At 41.2% G+C, this 27,514-nt stretch overlaps 1 protein-coding gene across 2 annotated transcripts in view; it reads right to left on the reverse strand.

The window, feature by feature from the left end:
- Nucleotides 1-364: 364 nt before the first annotated feature.
- The window catches only part of lhfpl4a (LHFPL tetraspan subfamily member 4a), a 58,021-nt gene continuing 30,871 nt past the window's right edge, over nucleotides 365-27,514 (reverse strand). The window contains exons 3-4 of one of the 2 annotated variants that reach the window (XM_082190035.1): nucleotides 27,308-27,324; nucleotides 365-4,262 (exon numbers count right to left, since the gene is read on the reverse strand). In XM_082190035.1, coding sequence (XP_082046161.1) covers nucleotides 4,209-4,262; nucleotides 27,308-27,324 — 71 coding nt within the window. In that variant the 3' untranslated portion in view covers nucleotides 365-4,208. The remainder of the gene's footprint in view (nucleotides 4,263-27,307; nucleotides 27,325-27,514) is intronic. The other variant, XM_082190036.1, reaches the window with a different exon arrangement.

The following is a 27,514-nucleotide window of genomic DNA, read 5'->3' on the forward strand; positions in this document are numbered from 1 at the left end:
GTATTAGAGATAGGCTAAGCATAATATTTTTAAAATACAAAAAGATAAACAACAAACTTGGACAAATTGCTCAGAATGTGGATCAGAAGCACTGATCAGGAATCTTTTCAGTTTCCGCTTTTTGTCGTCTGTTTTGCTTGGCACCAAAACCCTTTTTTTTTGTTTTTTATATTTGGAGTGTATCTTCCCCCAAAATAAACCCATAACATGGTATTCAATGTATTATTTATATATATATATATATATATTTTTTTTTTTTTTTTAAACAACAACACCAACAATGTTTCAGTGATGGTGACAATGCCAGTTATGTTGCACTCCCCTATGACTTGCAGAAATTTTTTTTTTATACATTTTTGTTTAATTTAGAGATTACAGCATTCCAGAAAGATCAGAGGGGGAAAAAACATTTACAACTAGAGCAAAAAGCATAATCTCCAAAAGAGAGGCATTAAACACGTGAAGCACAGGAAAAGACAATGTAAACTTCAGAAATTAACCTTGTCATATCTTTCCACAGTAGTCTTGCTGTGCAATTTTGGCACATTTAATTATTTCTTTTGTTACTTTCTTTTCTTTTTTTAAAATGGTAGATTAAGAAAAAGTGTTGCAAGACAGGAAATAAAGTAAAAATACAAAATAAATTAAACAAACACTACTAAGTCTTCAGTAACATGGGCCTATCAAAGATTGTTTTTTAAATTGAAATATTAATAACTAGACGTTGGATGAAAATGTTGTTTCACATGAGATTAACTGAAAAAAAGTTTTGTGGCAATGAAGATAACAGCTAAGACCAACACATAAATATCAAATTAGTTCTACACTATGATCAGAATACTGGTACGTTTCTCTTAAAAGTTTCTTGTGTATGTAGACAAAAATGTTGCATAAATCAGTTAATTTGTAAAAACATCTGGGCAATGGTCATGTTAATGTTCTGTGAGACAAACACTAAATATAAATGGCTTTGAGAAGAAATGATATTGAATACTGCAGATATACACTGCCCCTGAGGTGGCTACATTTTCAGAAATAACTAGTTGTCGTTGGGGTCTCTGCTTTGTGTTTTTCCTGTCAAATAAAGATTGACCAGCACAGTGCACCCAGGATGAAATTACTATTGAATATGTATTGTTTGCTGGGCTGTGAATTTCTTTGTGTGTATGACCTACGGTACATGAAATGAATGTGAATGATGAATACAGAAATATGTTACCAAGTTTGGCAAAACCAAGACATTTTTATGTTTATAAAAAAAAAAAAAACATCTGTGTGTTCACCAATGTAGCATTTAATTAATCAAAACAAAATACAACAAACCAGTGATATTGTAAATTATTAACACAGTTTGAAATAATTTCTATTTTTAAAATTACATTTTTATCTGTGATCACAGAGCATTGCAAAGCCATTGCTCTAGTCCATAAAAAAAAAAACTTGCGTTATACTGTTTAAGAATTCCTTTGAATGTGTCTGTTTGGCACTCGAGAAGTTATTTGTTTTAGTATTTGCACAGTTGAAAATAATTGTGCAGCTTAATAATGTGTGGAAACAGCAGTACATTGTATGGCCTACAGTAGAGTTTGCATACACAAAGTATGGACTACAGTTGCAAGTGATCAGTCAACAAAATCAGTCCGTTGTTCTTTTGAGAGATGAAGGCTATTATTTATATTGCTGACTTGATAGAAAAATGAAAACTGGAATCTAACCAGCACAAAGAGAGAAGTGAATGGCGCATATGCACGAGTAGTAAAGGTATTATGGATTATTTAAAAAGGTATTTTGGATGGATGAAGTGTTGAGCCGACGTTCACAAGAAACACCTATAGCTATAGAAAGCAAGAGATGAAACTTCAATTGAATATATTAATAAACTGACTGCTAGAATGCTTAAGCTGTCAATGCGGCTCTTTGAACAGAGTTTAAACAGTGAAGCAGTTATAACTGTATATAATACAGCATTTGTAACATTGTAAATGCCTTTATATTAATTTCTGATCAATTGAATGCATCCTAGGTGAATCAAAGACTCAGGTTCTTGAAAACAAAAAATGTCTTAGCATTTCCAAACTTTTGAATGGTAGTGTAGAAATGTATGGGAATTTATGGAGAAGCTGTTTTAGGATTACGGAATAGAAAGCCAAGTCCAGTGCAGTCTAATCTTCCGGCTCCTCATAGCCTCACTCTCCATCTGATCTCAGCATTCATTTCTGGTTTCCCAGTGGAGCATATCAAGAAAATAGAGTAGGAGGGGTTCAAGACTGAGGTAGATGGGGAGCAGCAAAGCAGTCTTTATATAAGGGTTAGGTGGATTTAAGCACCATGGAGTATGTCCATTTCATGTCATCTCCAAAATCCGGCAAAAAGGGGCTGCAGACTAGGGGCCAGACATACCCCCAACAGGGCTTTCCTCTTGAGATGATCCTAATTAGTGTAAACTTTCTTCTCCAGTTCACCTTGAGGGTCTTTGTTTGCTCCAGCCACTGCCACAGCAGAAATTATGCAATTACAAGATAAAAAGATAAAGTTTAACACAAAGTGGAGGGGAGGTGTTGATAAAAACACAAACACAAGTACAACCTTAGAAGAATTTTGATTTTGCACACAAATTCCTATTTTGTTTGAATGGTTCATCATGATTCAAATATTTAAGGAATTTATAACAAAATATTCCAATTTTCTTATTCGTTGATTTCTATTACGAGAATAAGTTGTTGCATTTTGCATATGTGAAGAATTAAGTCACACCAGTCCATTGAATGTAATGTGAGTTTATGCTAAGAAATTGTGTGAATAATTGTGCAACACATCTTGCCTTGGAAACATAGAGGTAGTCATTTTCATGACTGTGTACCAAGTCTCAGGAGTCTCTGCTGAAAAATCCAGCATTGCTGGTCACCAGCATGGGAAGCCGGAGTGTTGGTGGACCATGCTGTTTTGTTTGAGAACAGCATCACTATGCTGGTCCACCATCTAGACCATCACTATACCAGCTAAAACTAGAATATACCAACATGAAATTCATGCTGTTTTATATGCTATATTTTTCAGCAGGGGTCAGCTAGATGTGTTATGGTTAACTTTGTGCTGTACCACTATGCTCTATAGTGTGGTATATGGCAGATAAGGGCCTGAGTAAAATGCAGCATGCAGGGCTTTTCCTCAAGACAAATGATTAATGGGGAAACATTTTCTGTCCAATGAACACAAAAAGCTGAAGAAAACGTACAATTATGAAATTAATGTAGCAGAGTCCAAAGAATGTTCATTATGCAAATCACTAATCATAAATCTCACAACAGTTCATTGAAAAAGGAAATATCAAGAGAAGAAGTGTCTGTAAAAAAGAAATGTAAGAAGAGATTTGCATGCCAAATTAGATGTATGTGGGATAGTGGTGTATTCAGCTGTTGTTAGTGTTTTCTGCTGCACAGTCATGATCATTGGTACCTTCAGGTGAAATGAGAGATAAAATAATAAATGTGTTAAATCCACTCCAGTTAGTAGAAGGAATATGATGTGGGTGAATAAATGCTTAATGGCTGTACCCTGTATCCATATAAATATAGAATTTACAATTTAATTAATCAATTAACTCTGATTTCTGACCACATGTACAAAGAGGGGAATTCAAAATTTGTCAGAAAAAGATGGTCTTCAAAATTACATCTGGTGCTGTAAAAAATGTTTTTTTTTCTTTTTTTTCCTTTTTATTCTTTTTTTATTTATTTAAATTTTTGGCTTGATGTTTTCCTTTTCATCTGCGTGTCCAGAGTAGCACCCAATCTCTTGTACATATGCATTGATTCCCTTATATTTTCTTAAAGCTAGAAATATGTTCCCCATTTTAGATAAATATTAAAGTCTGAACATAATATCGCTGTTGCAAGCATAATCATGACTATCATCATAATTGTCATCAAAGCATTATTAAATAACAGTAGTAATTTGTGTAACTTTTTACTTTCCCAGAGTTGTTGGTTTATGTAAAGCTGATCTTTTCTTCTTTTTATTGGTTTTAATTTCTCATGGTTTTTAAACTGGTGTATGTTGAATATGTTCTCTTTTTGAAGTGTATTCCAGTCTTTTTCTATATTACAAAGAGCTGCACTAGCAGCATCCTGACTGAGTTTAGAGACACAGGCCTGAGGACAAGGAGAGAGGGATGGAGGAGTAGATAAAGTAGGGAGGATGCTGTGTCATTACGGAAACCGCTGGACACCGAATCGAGGGTCCCTGGTATCCCGGATCTCAATCTAAAACGAGAGAGAGAGAGAGAGAGAGAGAGAGAGAGAGAGAGAGAGAGAGAGACATAATTATATACAGAGCAGTGAAGACATAAATAAAGAATTAAATATACTTTAAAGAGATAGTTCACCCAAAACTGAAAATTTTGGCATCATTTACTCAAACTGATGTTGTTGCACAGCTGTACAAGTTTCTTTATTCTGTGGAACACCAGACGATATTTTGAAAAACGTCACAGTTTTTTTTCTTTTTCATACAATGGAAGTCGGTGGTCACCAAAATAATTGGGTAACCAACATATGTCAAAATATATTATTTTGTGTTCCACAGAAGATAGAAACTCATATAAGTTTGAAATGATATGAGGGTGAATAAATAATGACAGAATTTTTTTCTTTTTTGGGTGAACTATCCCTTTAAGCCCAGTGAGAAGAAATCAAACATCTGTTAATTCCATGTATACATAATTAAACCAACATCCCATTGGTAAAGATCACAACCCAACACAACAATCCAACCCCCGGGGAATTAGTACAGCATAAAATTACTGACCTAATCAGGAGCAATCAGTGAGCTTATACTAATTACCGTATTGATTTGTAATATTTAGTTGTCTGGGAACATTCAAACAAAGGAGGAATTGGAGGAGTGATGACACAGGAGTAGTATGGCATAGCCTGGGTCAGCACAAATTCACAGAGGAAGGGAAAGGTTTCATTCAGACAGATAACACATCTTCCTACCTCCTAACCAACTTTGGTCCCTGTTTTGCATCTGGATCTTATAGAACATGTGGGAAACAATTACCAAACCACAGATAAAGAGAGTCTAAAGTGTTTTCTGAATAAACAATTAATCTAGCTCATTTAATAGACATAAGCCGCATTTCCAACGAAAGTACCAAGAATAATTTGTCCCAGGAACTGTTACTTTCTGCGTTTCTGACGGTCTAAAGTACCGTGAAGATCAGAGATGGGCACAAATACATCAAAAAGTATTTAATTACAAATTACAAATACTTACTCATCAAATGTATTTAAATAAAATACAAAATACTGCTGTGAAAAAAGTATTTAATTAAAATACAAGTAATTTGTCATTTGAAAATACAAAAATACAAACAAAATTTGCAGTCTTTTGAAGTGCGAGAGTAACTGTGGAGTTAGATACACGTAAGAGTATAGAATATCGTAATTTCATCGTTTAGTGCAGAAGATGCGCTTTTAACGTACATGTTGCCGCATACTGTCATAATAAAACACCATTACGCCTATAACAATATATTTGTATTATATTACAACAAAACTTTGTGAAAACACTGTTGTGGCGTTTTTCTTTTGCTATTTGAGCAGATGGGAACACAAAAAATATATTTAATGTAGTCTCTAATTCACTGCTATAGAAGTTGACGCCTTCCACTTCTGAGAAACCCGGAAATGTGAACAGGGTCAATAGGATGTGTCACATCACGTGATTTTCTTAAACTTTGATAGGCAATTTGGTAGTCCTATTCATATTTCGTATGTCTAAGGTCCTATTAAGCCTAGTGATGAAAGTTAATAAATGCGAAATAAAACAATATATTTAAATAAGTATTTTAAGTATTTTAAACACAAATTACAGTCTCTCAAAGTATTTAATTACAAATTACATTTCATTTATTTTTGTTAAGGAAAATACTAATTACAAAATACCCAAAAGTAATTAAATACAGTACGTATTTCAAAAACATGTAATTAAAATACTGCCCATGTGTGGTGAAGATTAGGCAAATTAGTCCGGTGATGTAGGACTGCACGCACCGCAACAGAATAAAAAAAATGGTGGTTGAAATTAAATGCTATGTGGAGTTAACCAATTAAAATGCGGCATGAACTCAATCAATCAGCATGTTCAGCGCCCAAATCTCACACCTGAAAGTTCCTGAACTTTGAAAAAGTACTACCTTGCAAGCAAGGACTTTCTGAGAGGAAATTTACCCGGAACTTCATTTAGACCCAGGTTCCTGTGGTCGAAACACACAGAGTAAGTCCCTAGTTCCTGGGGATAATTCTTGTGGTGGAAACACAGCTTTATAATATGTCTGTGAATGTGGCAAAACTACAGTTTACACAATGCTTGTATTTAGTTCTGTCTGTTCAATCAAACAAGTACATTCATTTTCCCAATGGATCTTATCTCACTCTAGTGTTCTATATGTGTTAGGTTACAAACATTCATTCCTTTTGTTTATGCACTTAACATGAGACATTCTTCAAAAACTTTTAACCATCTAGTACTGTTAAAAATCTTGGTGTAATCTTTGACTCCTCTCTCTCTTTACTATTTCTGAATTTAAAACTATGCTCAAAACTCTTATTTTCTGAATGTTACCATTCTTAAGTTGTACTACATTTTGTTGTGTCTGATTGTATTCTGCTGTATGCTGCCCCATCTACCTAATTCTCTTTACTGTATACTTTTACTCTCATCTACCTACTGTTGTTTTGTATGTTGTCATTGTCCCTTGCCATTATTGTTGCTTGTTCATTGTAAAGCGTCCTTGAGCCCTGGAAAGGTGCTATATAAATAAAACTTAGTATTATTATCATTATCATCATTTCATACATAATTAAGACATACTAAATAATTCTACTTGGTCTTATAGCCTATAAGTGAATCTTTTTTTTTTTTTTTTGCAAAACAAGAAAATGTTCCTGCAGGTAGAAGTTGCAAGTTCTAAGTGAACTGACCACTAGAGGCCACTAATGTTATTGTAACCAAATTACAAGCAATAGCATAAATAAACACCACAGAAGAAAGACACAACTGAAATAAACAGTGCTTATCAGGTTTTTCATGTAGGTCTAACTAAAGTTTTTAGGTACAGAAATTGAATAAAGTAATCTTATGTAAAATAACTCCATAGTCTTAACTGTATAAATTAACTATAGATTAATCCTTATTAAAGTTACAAAAGTTATTCAGACAACAGTAGTAAGAGATTTTTTTCTTTCTTTTGTTGTTTGATCTACATTAAGGACAGTCAGCAGCAGGTTTATTGGGCTGCTGTCACTTTAAGACCTAATGCACGGATCCAATATACCAGGGATGGGCAACTTCGGTCCTGGAGGGCCACTGTCCTACAGAGTTTAGCTTCAACCCTAATCAAACACACCTGAACAAGCTAATCAAGGTCCAAGGTTCTTTTTCAAGTGCTTATGATCACTTAAGATCTAAACGGATCTAAAGCAGAAAACTTCTCACACAGTGTTCGAGTAAAGAAATGAGTTCTCTTGAGTCTTTCACTCTCACCCAGGGCCATCAAGCAGTCCTTACTGTCGAGCCCTAACAGGTGAGTTTAAACGAGAATGCACTTTTTGGCGGTAATGCATAGACAGATATTGTGTGAAGATGTGGAAAGTGTCAAAATAAAGGTACCTCTTAATTTTTTTTATATAGGTATTGTTTTTTACGCGTTCCATCATTACACCATATCGTTAGTCATTTGATTGATGTATCAATCCATATCAATGTTTTGTTACACCCCTAATAGCTAGTGGATAGCAGCATATAGTGTTGTGGTGTTCCTTTCACAAATGCATCATACAGCCTCATAACACTTGGAATATAATGCACAAGTTGTATGAAAAAGAGCAGCCTGAGGAGTAAATAATATTTTGTTGTAGACCTTTTGTTAAGGTCTTCATGTATCTCTACTGGTGGAGCATGGCACTTTCAACTCCCAGGGAACATGCAAAATAATAGAATAGTAAAACGAATCTCCAATGTATTGCAAATGGCTTAATTGCATGGGAAATTTCTGTGGTCTTTTCTGAGGTTGAATTTTGGATCTACTGTAAAATTTTATTTAAAATTTAAAATCCAGGTATATGTAGATTTAGGGTTTAAGAAAATGTCAATACCGTAGTATTATGATGAATGGCAGCTAATATCCAGCAATATAAAATGGTGTTTTAACCAGTTCTTTATTTACCTTTGCACTGCATACAAGCAGAGACTGTCTCCAAATTGTGTGCAGCACTGCATTCACGATTGAGGTGGGTGGAGCCACTGTATGAGTTTTTTCCGACAGTTTGAGGATCCACTGTAGTTTCGAGCTTTAGCCACAAGCCCTAGTATACAGCTATTTACAAGCTCTAGAATTCAAGCTATGGTATAAAGTTTAGGCAAAAAAATAACTTTATTAACCAGTATTTTTTCTAATTAAACCGTTTTCAGAACTGTAATGTTACAGAAGGAACGGATATAATACTGATTCTGTTTGGAGTGAACCGATGTCAAATTTCCAATGTCATAGTTCTTCTCTCCCGTGGACTGATCCAGAAGTGAATCAGTGAATCTTAAGGCCACTCAAGGCCCTCTGAGAAAAGCTATGAGTGGGTGCACCTGACTGTAGTTCCAGACAAACCATGGTAAGAAGTTGACAAATCTGTGTAATCAAGTGATCATTGACTCCATCTGAACACTTTCAGGCAAGATGATATACCCCAAGAATGACACCACCTGGACATTTGTATATACCCCTTATCTGACAGACCAAGTTCAGTTCATGCAGCTCTATGCTAAGGAGCTGACGATTTAAATAAGGGATATAACTAAAGGAGACATACAGTACAAAATGTCCAGTAGCCTAATGTGGGTCCCCAAGACCAGAGTTAAGAGATCCACTGTTATAGATGAAGGCGAAGTCCTGCAATATGACATTGATTAGTTCCTGGAAGTCCCCAAAAGAGAATACTCTCTGGAGTTGATGCCTAGGAGATTTAAGCCAGGCATTGACCATTGAGGGCGCTGGTCCTCAGAAGGAAGCTTAACTCAGTAACAGTTATCCCCTATTTGTCTGCCAGTGCTGTTGCGAAAAGTTCTCATTAACCCCAGAGTTCACGAGTTCCTTTGCCCATATAATCTTTAAGCTAATAAGGTTAAGCGTATTTGGCTTGCTGTCCACAGTGGAGGGGCTCGAGGAAGCAGCTTCAACTCGAGCTTAGATATACCTACCAGTGGGACTACTAATGCTTGGATGATGAGTATGGTAGCAAGATGCCTAAATTATGTTGGGGAGGTGGAGGGATGCCAAAACAGCTGATGCCAGACTAAAGGGGGTCGCACACCGGACGAGAAGCGCAGCGCCGCATCGCGGACAACTAGACGCACACCGGATGCGCACTTTCTCAGTTTATGGCCAGCAATATTGTTATGTTTAAGGACATCATGGAATTAAGATAATGTCTGTACTATGTTATGATTGTACTGTACAATTAAATACAATCGTTGCTAAGTCTGCAGTCTGAACACTTTACCTCAGAGCATCCGTTAACTGAATGAATTGAGAATATCTCCTGAAAATCCAATAACATCAGTAGTTTTCATCCACGCAGCTGATTTCTGTAAATGAATGTAAAACTAAATGTATATTGCAGCACAGGGTGAAGTCAGTATATACATTAATGACGATTTGAGACAAATAAATTTACATTTTATATAAAACTATGTAAATGGCGCTCTGTGGCGCGGCAGGATTTTGAATAAGGTCCTGAGCCGCAGCTGGGCACCGCGGACAGACGCCGAATGACGCCGCCGGTGTGTGTACACTGATAGAGAATAATGTGTTCGAATTTTAAAGACGTGGCTCTTCTCGTCCGGTGTGCGACCCCCTTAAGGTGAGCGGCTGCTTATATGCTCCGCCGGTTAATTGAAAGATTAGATGGGTTCACTCCTCCCGAAATTACATTGTGAACTTCACTTAACGAAAACCAACTGTTGGTAAGCAATAGACACCTAACAAGTGACAAGCATCTTCTTTTATAAAGCTTGGAGCTGAATAATGACTAATGGCTTGCTGCAACATAAACAAACAAAGTTACGGATGAGTATCTTATCCTTTATTTTCAACAACAATCCATTTAGACTCAATGACATAGTCCAATATTCAACTCCCCTGATGAAGGTGAAAAAGAATGAAGAATGGAGAGATTCGGAAAAAAATTACTACAGGGGAGTGGTCTTCCTGCACGGCCACTCCCAGCAGTAAGTAGCATGATGATGTTAATGAAATTTGCTTTGAGGGTTGATTGATGGAAACCAGCAAACACTGGAAGAGGAATCAGTTGAGACTGATGAGACTGGCTGCATAATAATAGTAATAATAATAATTCATTACATTTATATAGCGCTTTTCTCAGCACTCAAAGTGCTTTAAATAGAAGGGGGGAATCTCCTCAACCACCACCAATGTGCAGCATCCACTTGGATGATGCGACGGCAGCCATATTGCGCCAGAACGCCCACCACACACCAGCTTACTGGTGGAGAGGAGACAGTAATGAAGCCAATCAGTATATGAGGATGATTAGGAGGCCATGATGCCGGGGTACACCCCTACTCTTTCAAAATACATCCTGGGATTTTTTTTTTATGACCACAGAGAGTCAGGACCTCGGTTTGCATAAATCTCAGACTTTCCCAAAACCTTGCTGAGCCTCAGTGGACAGCCTTCCTCTGATTCCATGCTGACTAGATTGTAATGCCAAGTTTGAATGAGGAATCACTAGCAGATGGTCAGTTCACAGATTATAATGAGAATTATCCAGAAAAAGGCAAACAAGAAAGAGCTGCCAACAATGGGTATCTGCAGGGCAGCAAGGCATGCAAACAGACTAGCACCAGCAGAGCATAGTCAAAAAACAGGTGAAGAATAGGAACCAATGAAACACAAAGACAAAGCATGGGGAATTAACTGAATGGGAATGGCAAGACAGGTGAAACAAGACAGACATGAGTGATTACATAAATGATGAATTGCCCACATGGTTGGGAGTCTATATGGAAAAACAGATGCATGTGACATAATAAATAACAAACATTATACTTAATCTCCCTAATGCAGTATTTCTAAACACCGGTCCTGGGGAACCACCGCTCTGCACATTTTGTTTGTTTTCCTTATCAAATAGACCAGTGGTCTGTTGCACAAAGCTAGCTGAACAAACTCTGAGTTTCAGAGTAGGTTTAGAGTTGACAAATCCAGATAAATCCATCCTGGTTTAGATCAGGTTCAGTGATCTCACAAAGCTCAGTATAAAGTCCTCTGTCAACTCAGGTTTGATCCAGAGTTTGCGGTTAACTCTGAAGCGCGTGCACCTGAAAGTGTGACATGTGCGGCAAACAGCCAATCACACAGAACATGGAGAGCATCAGTTTGATTCACTTCTCGCAAGAGACGGCGCAATTCACTTCTCTTCTAAAGATTAAGAGATCATTTTGAAAATGATCCTGAAATTAAAAGCGTTTACAAGGCAGGAATAAACATTGCTGCTGCAGCCAAAGTTTGAGAAGGCAGCTGAAAGAACAGATCTGACTTTATCAATGCATGATGTAAATCAAAGAAATGGGCCTAATAATTATAGTTCTCTTACGAGAGGGTCTCTCGTATTGCGTAAGTTGCTTACGCTACGGGTAAAGTAATCTTTTCTCGAGATCTGAAGCCAAAAAATTATCCTTAATTTTGTATATATTGTCAACGCAGTGCGGCAGCCAGCAGACCATAGCAGGCTGTATAATCGTGCTCATTGGCTGACCTGCGGCAACTGCTGCAGCCTATCGGTGAGCCCTGCGTGACGTCACGCCCAATGAGGGCGCTTCGCGTCACAGCCCGCCAGAATGGGTGTGGCTTAGCGTATATAAAGACGGGCTCAACAGGCTGAACTCTGATTTTCATCTCTTCAGCGAAGCTCTTCGCATCGTTGGATCTTGAGAAGCCGCCGCCGTTGAAGCAAGCAACCAGCAAGCCTAGGAAGCGTCTGAGGAAGCCGGCCGTCTTCGCCGCCTTCAGCCATCCGTGCCTGTTGAGCTATCCGGCGACAGTATCCTTTTTCTGCTGTGTGTGTTCGCCGCTGCGACACACACTTTCTATCTAAAAGAGCGTGAGGGGTTTTTATCAAAATGCCTCGCTCTTCCTGTGGCTTGTGCCGTACCCCGCTCAGCACCGGAGACCGCCATCTGATCTGCGCTCTCTGTCTGGGCCGTGAGCACGCAGCCATCGCTCTCTCTACGGCCGCTGCCCTGATTGCGAGGAGCTTTCAATGTCGACCCTGCGGGCTTGACTTGAAGCTTTTAATGACGAAGCCGTCACTCCGCCTGTCTCTGCTGGGTCGCGCAGGAAGAAGCGCCGCTCCCAGAGGCCACCGGAGACCGATGTGGCGCTCAAGAGCTCGCCGGAACCCTTCCTTCAAGCCTCTTTCTTGCCTTCTCCGCCCCCCCCTCCCGGACGCGCAGCCGCCGGCTCCCGCCCGCGCCGTCCCCGCCTCAGGGGATGAAGCGGATGAAGTGGACGAAGACGCCGCCGCTGACAGCTGCTCTATCCTGGCCTCTGACAGCGAGGAATGGTCCGGTTCTCACCACTCTGCCTCCTCGTCAGTCCAGGAGTCCGGCCGTACTCGGGCCGGCGTGGATGCGGAACTACTGCACCTCCTCACCAAGGCCGTCGACCAACTTGGCCTCGAGTGGTCACCGCCTAAAGAGCCCGCGCCGAGCAGACTCGACGGCTGCTTTCTTCATAGCCACCACCAAGCACCCGCATCCAGGACTGCACCCTTCCTGCCAGAGCTCCACGCTGAGCTTTCTAAATCGTGGAATGCACCATTCTCCGCGAGAGTGCACTCTCATGTCTCCTCGGCGCTCTCACAGGTTGACGGCGCCGCCGAGAAGGGGTATAATTCCATCCCCCCTGTGGAGGAAGCGGTTGCAGCTCGCCTTCTGGATGGTGCTCAAAGGCTGCCCTCCCGTCCAAAGCCTGCAGGACTACATCAGCCCTTGTCGGCGGCGGCGAAGGTCGCCTCAGCTTTGCACTCCATGGCAGTCCTACAGATCCTTCAAGCCGATCTCCTCCGTGAGCTGGATGAGAAAGGCCCGGACCCTGCCTCCATCACGGATTTGCGCAGCGTGACGGATCTCTCCCTTCGCGCTACTAAATCCGCTGCCCAGGCTCTTGGAAGGTGCATGTCCTCGCTGACCGTCACAGAGAGGCACCTCGGGTTGACGCTCGCCGACATGAGGGAGTCCGAGCGGGCTTTTTTCCTAAACGCCCCGCTCTCCCCCACCGGCCTCTTTGGCCCAGCGGTTAGCGGGATCGTAGACCGCTTCTCGGAGGTACAAAAGACCACGCAGGCTATGAACCTTTTCCTGCCTCGACGCTCGAGCTAAGCCGCACGCCGCCCTCCGGACCAGCCTGCGTGAAGCTCCACCCAGTGTCCAGCTCAGCCTCCGTCTTCGCAGCGACCGGGCGGCCGCCCTAGATCGCGCTCGACCAGCCGCAACAGGCCTCCTCCCCCGCGGGGACCCCGGCCCAAGATCGCGCTGAAACCCAAGCCCGCGAAGTCCTCCTAGCAGCTCAAAGGAGGAAAAGACGGTTAAGTCCTGCCGCGGCCGGACCACCGTCAAAGCTTTCCGCTCTGTCAGTCCCCGTAGTCATGGCTACTGCAGATGTGTATTACGCAGCCAACGAGCCGGTGATACAACCCGCTCGCCTGCATACAACCGCCGTTGTCACGGCGACCCAGAGAAATCTCAAAAAGAGCATAATGTCTGGTTTTCCGGCTCACGCCGCATGTGTTTTAAATGCAGAAAATGTGCCCACATTTCAGTGTTCACCCCTGCACACAAGCACTATACCCCCCGTGTCTCTCACAGAGCCCACTCTCATAAAGCTGGCGAAAGCCGCTTGAGTGTTAGATGTAGGATATGTGCCCACGAGCCCGTGCCCACACCTACTCACCGCTCGCTCTGTCACACGGCCACTCTCTGCCGGTCACATCACGGATGTAAGCCCTGTGCCCGCTCGCGAGCGCTCACACTTACTGACAAGCATTTTTCCCCCGGTGCCGCTCTCGCGCCCCGTTCCTCGCACAATATGCTCCCCGTCCAAAGCCACCGGGACATCGTGTCTGAGAGCTGCCATATTCGAGCACCAAGAGCGCGCGCACTGTGCCTGCGCCTCCGATTCAGGTTCTTGAGCCCGCAGAATGCGGCGATCGGAACCCGGAGACCATTCTGCCCCTAGCCACACATGCAAAAGCATGGGAAGCTATTCCAGGCGTGTCAGAATGGGTGCTGAGCACTGTAAATCAGGCTTCCGTTCATGTCACAGTACAGAGACTGCTCTTCTACGCATAGTTAATGACCTCCTCCTGTCTGCTGACTCTGGTTCACTTAATATTCTCATCCTCCTTGACCTTAGTGCTGCTTTCGATACCATCAACCACAATGTTCTAATCGCCCGTCTGTCTGCTATTGGTGTTTCTGGCACAGCACTCACTTGGTTTCAGTCTTACCTCTCCAACAGAAAGCAGTTTGTAACACTGGGTCCACATCAGTCTTCCAAGTCCCCTGTCACTCGTGGTGTTCCCCAGGGTTCTGTACTTGGGCCCCTACTCTTTCTCATATACATCCTCCCTATTGGCCAGATCATACGCAGCCACGGTCTTAACTTCCACTGTTATGCAGATGACATTCAACTCTATCTTACCACTCCCTCTCCCTCTGACCCACCGCCATGCTCCCTCACTGACTGCCTTTCTGACTTAAAATTATGGATGCAAAACAATTTTCTCAAACTTAACACAGATAAAACCGAAATTCTCCTGATAGGCCCTAAAAGCATCCTCTCCAAATCTCCCAGCCTCACTCTCAACATTGATGGTTCACCTGTTCACTCTACCCCTGTTGTTAAAAACCTTGGCATTCTGCTTGACTCCCTCCCTTAGCTTTGATCCTCATATCAGATCACTCACTAAGACTGCCTTCTTTCACCTCCGCAACATTGCTCGCCTCCAACCCTTCCTCTCTGTTAGTGATGCTCAGATTTTGGTTAACTCCTTCATTATGTCCCGTCTAGACTACTGCAACTCACTTTTCCTTGGTCTCCCTGCTAAATCACTTCAAAGGCTTCAATATATTCAAAACTCGGCAGCCAGGCTCCTCACCCATACCAGACGATCAGCACACATCACCCCTATTCTCCACCAACTCCACTGGCTACCGGTTCCGTCCCGGATCCAATACAAAGTGTTACTACTCACCTTCAAAGCACTCCACAACCTTGCTCCCCCCTACATCCGCGACCTCCTGACCCCTTACACTCCATCCCGATCACTCAGATCCTCTGACCAAAATCTCTAGGCTATCCCCCGCTCCAGACTCTGCACTCTGGGTGGCAGGTCCTTCAGTGCCTTGGCCCCCAAACTCTGGAACCGCCTCCCACAACCTCTTCGTGACTGTCCATCTCTTCCCTTCTTTAAAGCACATCTCAAGACCTTTTTGTTTAATGATCACTTCTCCACATCTAACTCATAGCTTAATACAAATAACTTGTCTTGTTGTATTGTTTTGGTTGTTGTTGTTGTGTTTCCTTGCCTTCCTCCTATGTAAAGCGACCTTGGGTTTGAGAAAGGCGCTATATAAAATAAACGTATTATTATTATTATTATAAAGCAGGGCTATTCGTTGCAGTTCGCTCGCCGTCCCCCGCACTTTCGGGCACGAACCAAGACGAGAGTGAATGGGGAAGTAGCACACCTACTTCGTGCAGAAATAGCGAAACTTCTGTGCAAAGGGGCCATAGAACCGGTAGCGCCTTCTCTGAGCGAGTCAGGCTTTTACAGCCGTTATTTCCTCGTGCCCAAGAAGGACAGAGCTCTCAGACCGATTCTAGATCTGAGATATTTGAACAAAGCTCTTATGAGAAGACCGTTCCAAATGCTTACAACCAGACAGATCCTTGCGCAAATTCACCCGGGGGACTGGTTTATTTCCCTCGATCTGAAAGACACTTACTTTCAAATTCAGATAATACCCCGTCACAGGCCATTCTTGAGATTCGCCTTTGACGGTCAGGTATATCAATACACCGTCCTGCCGTTCGGCCTGTCTTTAGCACCCCGTACATTCACGAAGTGCATGGACACGGCTCTCGCTGCCCTGAGGACTCAGGGCATGTGGATTTTGAACTATTTGGACGATTGGCTGATTCTAGCACAGTCAGACGAAGAACTTATTTCTCACAGAACAGTGCTTCTCGGCCATCTGGAAAGCCTGGGTCTCACGGTCAACTGGACAAAGAGCTCATTACTGCCCAGTCATTACTCTTTTCTGGGTATAGAACTGGACTCTGTGGCAATGACGGCCCGGCTGTCGACACAGCTTTTCCAGAAAGGCAGAGTCGCACCTCTAAAAACATTTCAGAGGATGCTGGGTTGTATGGCATCAACTGCAGCAGTGCTTCAGCTGGGTCTACTGCGTATGCGCCCGCTGCAACGCTGGTTGAACGCTCGAGTGCCTCACCGAGCCTGGGCGTCCGGATGCATCCGGATCAGAGTGACTCAGAGCTGCATTTCAGCACTGATACCCTGGTTAGCGGCCGACTGGTACCAGCGGGGAGCGACAATGGGAGCCGTCTCGCACCGGAATGTTATCTCGACAGACGCCTCCAACTTGGGTTGGGGCGCTCTTTTCGAAGGCAAACCGTTTTTTGGTCTGTGGTCAGACCAGGAGAAATGCCTTCACATAAACTGTCTGGAGATGATAGCAGTCGAGAACGCGCTGAAGCGTTTCCTCCCACACATACGGGGCCACCATGTTCTAGTCCGCTCGAACAACATGTCTGAGGTGTCCTACGTGAATCACCAGTGCGGTGTCAGATCCAGAAACCTCTGCAAACTGTCAGAACGCCTTCTCGTGTGGGCCCATCACTCATTGCGCTCGCTGAGAGCCTCGCATATACCGGGCCACAGGAATGTCGGCCCAGACAGACTGTCCAGGGACAACATTCCCCCGGGAGAATGGTCCCTGCACCCTCAAACAGTCCAGTTACTATGGCGCCTCTTCGGCAAAGCAGAAGTCGACCTTTTTGCGTCGAAGGAAAACGCTCATTGCCCGAGATTTCTCTCAAAGAGCGAGGACGCGCTGGCCCAAACCTGGCCCAGCCGCCCGCTGTATGTTTTCCCTCCGATCTCGCTGTTACCACAGGTAATCAAGAGGATCAGGGAAACGCGCCACTCAGTGCTCCTCATAGCCCCGCGATGGGAGAACCAAACCTGGCACCCAGAGCTGGTGAGGCTGTCGCACATAGCCCCATGGCCGATCCCGGTGAGGAGAGATCTTCTCTCTCAGGCCGGTGGATCAATTTGGCGTCCCCATCCAGAGCGCTGGTCTCTGCATGCGTGGATAATCAACGGATACCCGTTGCTTTGCCAGAAGGGGTCGTGAACACGATCACACAGTCTAGAGCTCCTTCTACGAGAAGGCTCTACGCATCTAAATGGTCAGTGTTCTCCAAATGGTGCGCTACTAAGAGCCTGGACCCACGCACGTGTGGGGTTTCGGGGGCGCTTTCCTTCCTTCAAGAGCTGTTGGACAAGGGCAGGTCCCCTTCCACACTCAAAGTTTACGTTGCGGCTATTGCAGCGTTCGCTGAGCCGACGCGCAGCCGTGCGATAGGAAGGAACAAGCTCATCATCCGCTTCCTTAGAGGAGCCAGGAGGATGAATCCCCCGCGGCCCCCTTCGGTTCCTATTTGGTCCTGGAGGCCCTGAAAGCTTTTCCTTTTAAACCGTTAGATTCCGTGGATCTAAAATACCTCTCGCTCAAGACCGCTTTCATCAGTAAAACGAGTGGGGGATCTACACGCGCTATCTGTTAGCCCCACATGTCTCGAGTTCAGACCGAATGACTCTAAAGTCATCCTCAAACCAAGACATGGTTACATCCCCAAGGCGATTGGCACTCCATTTAGAGCGCAGATCATCTCCCTATTGGCTCTGCCAGCATCCGATAGCGAGGACAGTGATAACCTCCTATGCCCCGTCAGGGCGCTGAGAGCTTACATCACGCGCTCCGCCGCCTTCAGGCATTCTGAGCAGCTCTTTGTTTCGTTTGGTGGGCGCACCAAGGGTCTCGCCGCCTCGAAACATAGCCTGTCCAGATGGAAAGTGGACGCTATCGCAGCAGCTTATGCGTCCAAACACCTGCAGTGCCCGATGGGCATCAGAGCCCATTCCACTAGAGGCATGGCTTCGTCGTGGGCTTGGTCCAGCGGGATTTCTATTCACGACATTTGTATGGCGGCAGGCTGGGCCTCCCCCTCTACATTCGTGAGGTTTTATAACCTGGAAGTTCCCGCCCTGCAGGCTAAACTTTTATCAGTCTAAGAGATGTGTATGTTCTGCCCAGACATTCATGTGCAGGCCACTCTCATGTCACTACGAGCTCTTCTGGTTGTGCTGCACAAATGGGTGAGACTCTATATACATAGACCGGCAGAGCCGCTCTGTATTCCCCTATGATGTGCTTGTGTATTTGTGCTGGCCCGCGTTGCTGGCCGCCTATTCTCCACACAGCTGCACAAAGGGTTGATACTCTCTATACATAGACCGGTGGAGCCGTTCTATTCTTTCCCTGTGATGTGCTTATGTACTTGTGCTGGCCCGCGTTGCCGGCCGCCTTTTTCCCTACACGTTTATACATAGACCGGCTGAGCCGCTCTGTATTCCTATGAAGTGCTTATTACATGTGCTGGCCCGCGTTGCTGGCCGCCTGTTCCCGCTAATGTGTCCCCTGGGCTTCCCTGGGACTCATGCAGTGATGCTCGGCGCGCACGGCGTTGACAAGGGGTTCCCATAGCGTAAGCAACTTACGCAATACGAGAGAACCTCTCGTAACAGAACATACTCGGTTACCTAACGTAACCTTGGTTCTCTCTAGAAGAGGGAACGAGTATTGCGTAACCTGCCGTGCTCGCGCCACGAGCTTATTCGCTTCAGTCAATGAAAACCAGAGTTCAGCCTGTTGAGCCCGTCTTTATATACGCTAAGCCACACCCATTCTGGCGGGCTGTGACGAGTAGAGGGCGCGACGTCACGCAGGGCTGCAGCAGTTGCCGCAGGTCAGCCAATGAGCACGCTTATACAGCCTGCTATGGTCTGCTGGCTGCCGCACTGCGTTGACAATATATACAAAATTAAGGATAATTTTTTGGCTTCAGATCTCGAGAAAAGATGACTTTACCCGTAGCGTGAGCAACTTATGCAATACTCATTCCCTCTTCTAGAGAGAACCGAGGTTACGTTAGGGAACCGAGTACGGTTCACAAAGAGCTCAAATGAATACACGTTGTTTAAAAGCATTTTATATGAATACATGTTTTATATTTATATTAATTTAAAAGCAAAGTTTAATATGACTTGTCAATTAATAGGCTGTAATAATTATATGAATATATTAGATTAATTAAAAGTAATTATAATTAATTGAATATAAATATAATAAATACTTAGCAGCAAAAGATGAGCAAAGATTTTTTCATTATTAACTGTTTTAATTTGGAGCGAGACAGGCCGGGGGAGTGGCTTTATTGCATCAGATACATGTATGTCACTTTGCTCACAGGTGATTGGTCCAGTTTGGGTTTGCGATCTCTAACTCAGAATAAAACCTGCTCCGGAGCAGGTTAGCCATGTAGCAAGTTACCATGGGGATGAACACCGCTAAAAACCAATCCACCTTCCTCAGCCTGAAAAAACAGTTTGCCCAAACTAATCTCGAATTTACCTGGATAGCAAATGAAACTAGCTTTGTGCAACAAGCCACTTGTTCAAATCATCAGCTCATTAGGAGAGAGCTCCATGAACTCAACTCTGTGAGTCAGATAAGAGAGACTTCAGAGAAAGGTTCACTGTCTTCCTTGCTGTTTTAATAATAGCACTTTCTGATGACTCACGTTGAAACATCAGCCAATTGAACAAAAATGAGATTACACACATGAGTCATAATAAATCATTGTGGGTTTTGGGAGCAAATGCAATTTACAGTAAAGGATGATTTACACAAACAATAATTTGCCATACACAAGCAATATTTTATATTTAAATAAAATATAAAACTAATAATCTGCATATGACACTTTTAACTCTGTGGCAATGTGTCAAACCTACACCCATAATTGTACACCTTTCTTAAATTCAGTACAACTAGGATTGTTACTGGAATTTTGTTAGATTACCAGAGAGGTATTCGTAAACTAAAAATGTTATGATCAGGATCAGTTTCTGATCAGTATTTTTATATGAGAAACTAGAAGCTGATACTTGACTCTTCCCTCAACATGTCTTTATTATGACTGTGGGCACATCTCATCTCAACTTATAACATGAGTTATAAAATTGTGTTTCCAAGAAATCCATAGGTTGGAAGTATGAGGCTGTGCTTTAATTGTAAAAGTTTTGTTGGGTTCAGTGGTGTAACTAGGATTGTATGTATGCAGAAAAAAAACACTTTATGGGATTTTTACCACTATCTGTTAACTTAATTTTAAATGTTGTATTTTAAAGTTAAATTTGACGTAAATAATCATAATTAACTCAGTTTTGCCATTAAACCCTGGCAACCACTTAAGGGTGGTTGAAATGAATAATTGCAGGATCAAAAACAGCAATTAAAAGGCACTGTGACTGACACTGACCATGCAACTTCAGTTTTCCAGGGATGATGTCACTAAACAGTGATGGCACAACTATAAGAGCATCATTTATACGATTCTGCATGGCCCTATCTACATGTAAATATGTTGAGACCAAAAAATATTATTCTCTCTCACCTTTGACGTCGTTGCCTCTTCCATTACATCTATTTTATGACTGATCTAACTCCCGTTGCTTGTGACTCCCGGTCTCCTGATTAGTATTAGTAATAGTATTAGTATTAGTATTAGTATTATATCCATCTTCGGGATCTCTTTTGATCAGAAACACCATCAGCTTTACTTGTGGATATGGAAAATGAAAATAAGCTTGACTGTCTTTTTGACATTTTGGCGATATTTACTTATTTTTATTAGGATAACTTGTCAGGCATATACACTCTCTCCAAACGTTAAGCTTTATTGCATGCAAAACAATAAGCACCAACGAATGACAGTGATTTTGAACTTGGTCAAAAATATATATGCTGAGGGCCAATAGCAAAACATAACCTCCAAATATATCTGCATAAACCCACACTCTCTTGGTCTCTCACACACACAATCACCATGTAATGAACTTGTTCACCCAAAAATACAAATTCTTTCATCATTTACTCACCCTCAAATTGTTCCAAAACTGTATGAGTTTCTTTCTTCTGTTGAACACAAAAGAAGATATTTTGAAAAATATGGGGATGCACAATAACCAAATAGGCAGCACCACTGCCTTCCATAGTATTTTTTTCTTTTTTCTTCATACTATGGAAGTCAACGGTGCCCCACAACTGTTTGGTTACATGTGAAGACAACATGTCTTCCTATGTGTTCAGTAGAACAAAGAAATTCATACAGGCTTGAAGGTGAGTAAATGATGGCATGATATGATGAAATGATAACTATTCCTTTAATGCCAGATCGTTTAAAAACAAATGCCAGAACACAAAAATCCAAAATGTGACATTTTCTGGAACAGGATCCAGCAGGATCCGACTCAAACTTAAGCACTGGGTGGTTGCAGTGTTTAATGGCAAAACTGAGTTAATGAAAGTAAAGTACAGAAATTATCCATTGGATTGAGAGTTTGAGGATGATAAAGATGGAGACTTTTTTGAGGATGTCAATTTAATCGAATAGTTCACCCAAATATTTGCATTTCTTTCTTCTGTGGAACATAAAACAAGATATTTTGAGAAATATTTTTGAGAATATTTGTAGTGTTTTTTCCCCCTTTCTTCCATACAGTTGACATCAATGGTCACCAAAATTGTTTGGCTACAAGTGCATACAGGTTTGGAATGAGGAGAAAATGGGTGTATACATGATGACAGAATTTTCTTTTTTTTGTGAACTATCCCTATAATTTCTGTCATTTTATTATGCAGGATGGGACTACACACAGACAAACCTATAAATATAACAGTATTCATCAAATCCAGTCTATAGTTGGAGAAGATAAACAGTTTAACAAATAGTTGTTCATTTTGGCTATGCACACAAGTTTTTATACAAGTGCCGTTGTAACTATTTGAATTTTTTGAGAGTTGATTTGGCTGTAGAATGTGATTGTTACTAAAATTACCAAAAAGACCCCCCACAAAAACCTGTAGGTAAAGCACTCAGAAGAGGATCATATTTATCTGCAGTCCTCAACTTTTTTCAGTGACAAACGCTTTGAAAGTTCAATTTAAAGACTAGAAATTAAACACTGAATATGTTCGAACAATACTGTTTGAAGATGTTTTTTTTTCTAACATTTTAATTTTAAGGTCTGTCATTTTTAACAGTAGATTTAGCTTTGACTGGAAGAAAAAACAGTGTCTGAGTGTTTCAGAAATACATTAAAAAAAATATCTATATACAGTGGTGGAAATAAGTATTGAACACGTCATCATTTTTCTCAGTAAATATATTTCCAAAGGTGCTATTGACATGAAATTTTCACCAGATGTTGGTAACAACCCAAGTAAGCCATACATACAAAGACACAAACAAAAATAAGTTCAGAAATTAAGTTATGTGTAATAATGTGAAATGACACAGGGAAAAAGTATTGGACACATGAAGAAAGGGAGGCGCAAAAAGGCATGGAAAGCCAAGACAACTGCTGAAAACTTACAGTAATTAAAAAGCAATCCAGCCCGCTGTCAGTGGAAATTAATAACAGCTAGTTCAGTCCCAAATGATGGCCTACAAAAAGGTCTCATTGCCAAGGTGTCACACAAGACACATCTCATGATGGGTAAAAGCAAAGAGCTGTCTCAAGACCTTCGCAACCTAATTGTTGCAAAACATAATGATGGCATTGGTTATAGGCGCCATTCTAAGCTTCTGAATGGTCCAGTGAGCACTTTTGGGGCCATAATACGGAAGTGGAAAGACAATAATTTAAACATAAATTTGCCTCGACCAGTGCTCCTCGCAAGATTTCTGATAGAGGAGTGAAAAGAATAATCAGAAGAGTTGTCCAAGAGCCAACACCAAGTTGTATGGTGTTTTTAGGGTAATGTGCACTGCCATTTCTCCTCCAAATATGGTGTGTATTATGGCATCCAAACAGTTCAATTTTGCTCTCATGTGACCACACTATATTCTCCCAGTATTTCACTGGCTTTTCCAAATGGCGATGGAGTGCATTACTTACTGTTTTCTTTGAGACAACAGTACCTGCTATCTGCAGGTCTTTTTGAAGCTCTCCACAAGTGATCCTTGGCTCTTGGAGAACTCTTCTGATTATTCTTTTCAGTCCTCTATCAGAAATCTTGCGAGGAGCACTGGTCGAGGCAAATTTATGGTGAAATTATTGTCTTTCCACTTCCGTATTATCGCGCCAAAAGTGCTTACTGGACTATTCAGAAGCTTAGAATGGCGCCTATAACCAATGCCATCATTATGTTTTGCAACAATTAGGTTGCGAAGGTCTTGAGACAGCTCTTTGCTTTTACCCATCATGAGATGTGTCTTGTGTGACACCTTGGCAATGAGACCTTTTTGTAGGCCATCATTTGGGACTGAACTAGCTGTTATTAATTTCCACTGACAGGGGGCTGGATTGCTTTTTAATTACTGTAAGTTTTCAGCAGTTGTCTTGGCTTTCCATGCCTTTTTGCGCCTCCCTTTCTTCATGTGTCCAATACTTTTTCCCTGTGTCATTTCACATTATTACACATAACTTAATTTCTGAACTTATTTTTGTTTGTTTCTTTGTATGTATGGCTTACTTGGGTTGTTACCAACATCTGGGACCTGTTTCAGAAAGGAGGTTCAACCAACTCTGAGTTAAAACTTGAACTCTGAGTTGACTTACCCTGAGATGGGAAACTCTGAGTTTTCGGTTACAGAACAGCTGAAATGAGTTAGTTCAATCAACTCTGAGTTGACCTACTCTGAGTTAAGCGCGTGCACCACAACTATAAAAAGCCATTATCAATGGAGCACAGATATTATGAGTCACCATGGCAACAGTGCCAGACAAAAAGAGGTCTTCATATTTCTCACCAGTACGAACATTATTACTGTAATTTTACAGTATTAGAACATTAATACTGTAATTTAATTAAAGGGATTACTCTTAATTCTTCTGTAATTTAAAGTAAAATCTGATGTAATTATATTAGACTATAGAACAATTCTGTATATTTAACATACATTTTTAAAAGGTATATTTTTAATGTAACATTCTCCCTCTACACACTTTGGTTAATTCAAGAATAATTCATGCAATTGTATATTGTTTATTTGAAAGCATTAAAAGTGCAGTTTCTTGTCTCTCCTTGTATTGTTCAAGTGGTTGAGGTTGATATTGGATTTAGTAAGTAGACCAATACTTTCTAAAGATAGTCATTATTACATTAATCTAATTACATTAATCTAATTACACTGTTGAAGATGTCATTTGTAGTTAGTAATACAAGTAACTTACCCAACTGTTATAATATCAGAAGTGAAACTGGAAGAACAGTATGTTATTCAACCTAATTTTAATGTTCATGTAGGGGCAATCCTGCAGGTATCAAAAGAACATGGCAGCAGCTGAAAATTAAATATAAAAACATAATTCAATCAAGTAAGGCTTGAGTGTACATGGGTGTAGGCTACCTGACTTTACAAACATTTGAGATATTAAATAACTAAAGCATCCAGTGTCTAGCAGTGCAGCAGCATTTTTGGCTGAGGGACTTCAGAGCCAGTCACTCCCCAAGATCCAAGGGCCTCATAAAATGTAGAGGTTTACATACGTGTTATTTTTGATATTTCCATTTATTTTACTTTGGGTTGGTTTTTTTGTTGTTGGTCCCAACAGATTCTGATGGTGTCTTTTGGAGCCTCCTGTCCCAACAGAACCCCAGGCAGTTGTAAGTAGCCTACTCAATACACCAGAAATTATGACAAATAGTGTTATAAAGTGCACTCAACCAAATGCTCATATTCACAGGACGATGGGGATAAAGAGTTTCTGCTGCCACAGAGAGGCCTACAGAGGTAATGTTAATATTATGTGTCTACACATCAAACAATCTACACATTCTGATTATTTCACATTTTTATGTGGAGTAGCCTATAGAATCAAAGTTTAAATCTAAGTATAAACGGGTATTCTTATCTCTCCCCCGCCCCCAGAGTGTGGAAGAACAGCAGGAGAAGGGTCCATCAACTTCTGGTGCACAGATGAACACAGTTCAGTGATTCTCAGAAAAATGCCACAGTTTAATTCTGTAGAATTTGTTTAGAACTACATTATGTAACTCTAATCTACTACTGTATTTTCAGTTGCCAGTAAAGGAGTTATATAGACTTCATCTTATTAAAAAAATTGGAAAAAAACTGCAGTAAAAATAGCTATTTTTATTTATTAATAAAAGATTAATTTGATTAATAAAAATGTACTGAAAGAATGAATGAGGTGTTTAAACACCACTTCCTCTTTAAAAAAGGGGAGGAGACCGATAGAAACTCTGGGTTTACTGAAGAAAACCTGCTCCTGACCAGGTTAGGTTCACAGATTAAATTACCATGGTAACTGACTCTGAGTATAAGTTACCTCTCTTTCAGAAACAGGCTTGACTTACTCTGCTTTCTCAGGTTCAACATACCTCCCATTCTGAAACAGAAAACCCAGAGTTTCCCTCATTTCAGGGTTAACATACTCAGAGTTTTCACTTAACCTCCTTTCTGAAACAGGCCCCAGGTGAAAACTTCATGTCAATAGCACCTTTGGAAATATATTTACTGAGAAAAATGATGACGTGTTCAATGCTTATTTCCCCCGCTGTATATATATTATAAGTATTGTAAGATAATCGCATTGTGTACCCCAGCATCATGAATTTAATCAAATTGTGAGCTGAGTGAATCTTTACACCCCTATTTAAATGTTGACTTTATGACACTGGTTAATAGTACATCACTATTTTTTTAAGGACTACACCACTGATTGAAACATTTTCCAGGTCCTCTAATACAGTGCTTCTCAAACCTGTCCTATATTTCTCCCTCATCTAACACGCCTGATTAAACTCATCAGTTCATTAGTGGAGAATGCAAGACTTGGATTGGGTGTCTGATAAGAGAGATATACACAATGTGCAGTGCTGGGGTCCCAAGGGCAGGTTTGAGAAGCACTGCTTTAATAAGTAGGACTGCATGTGTGTATGCATAACAATGTGAAATTACCAAGTGTGACTGCTTCACCTAAACACACAATAGTTATGCTATTGCCAAGGAATTTATAGTACACACAAAAGAACAAAACAAAGGAGAGTAAAACACCATTTCATAATCACTGGAACCGACAGAATCAGTAAATATTCCATGTGTGAAGTTCCTTGTTAAGGATTAAAGCTACATGCTATGATTGCATGCTTAGTTTTTGGAGGGAATGGATCAACTGATAAGAGACAGCGAAGTTAAACTGTACTACAATTATGTTTACTCCAACCACACGAAGAGAAGAACCTACACGTAGAGGCTGCTGAGGATGAAAATTGCTGTTAATAATATTCTGATAACATTTTTACTGTATACATAAAATACCAACAATCAGGTGTACCAAATGTGCAGAGTGTAGAGTTGTTAACACTGCAAATATAATATTGTGTGTGCATGTGTGTTAAATGCCTTTGTATACTGTAGAAGCTTTCATTAGCACAGAGAAACGTTTACTTATCATTTTGGTTTACAATGTTTTATAATATAATAGTCTTGTACATGTTAGACTCAAAAGGCACTATATTCATGTAGTATAGAACAGGACAGGACAGATATTTGCTTCCATGCTCTGCAACATAACTTTTGACACATGCACTTTTTTTCATGCACTTTTCCTGCTATAAACAATAAATGTCTTGCTGTGATTTTTTTGTTTATTGTCTACCCATTGAGTGACATTAATAAATAATATGTGTGCTAAAATGGGGATTAAATAATCTAAGATAATTTCTAACCATGACAACAAAGAGTACATAATAAGGAAGGTACTACAAGACTACAAGACTTTTTACAAGAACTTCACACAACCACAAGATTAGCAGCAGAACAACTTACCCTGGATACTGCCAAATCTGTGAAGACAGAATAGAAGTGGTTATTTAGTAAGGTGTGTATGTGTGTGTGTGTGTGTGTGTGGTCCTGGTAAACCCTATATGGGGACAAAATGTCCCCACAAAGATGACAATATCTGAAATCCTTGTCCTTGTGAGGATTTTTTTATTTTTTATCCCTATAAGGAAAACAGCTTATAAATCATAATAA

Source organism: Leuciscus leuciscus, assembly GCF_965113295.1.
Source record: "Leuciscus leuciscus genome assembly, chromosome: 14".
In the NCBI taxonomy this organism is placed as follows: domain Eukaryota; kingdom Metazoa; phylum Chordata; class Actinopteri; order Cypriniformes; family Leuciscidae; genus Leuciscus; species Leuciscus leuciscus.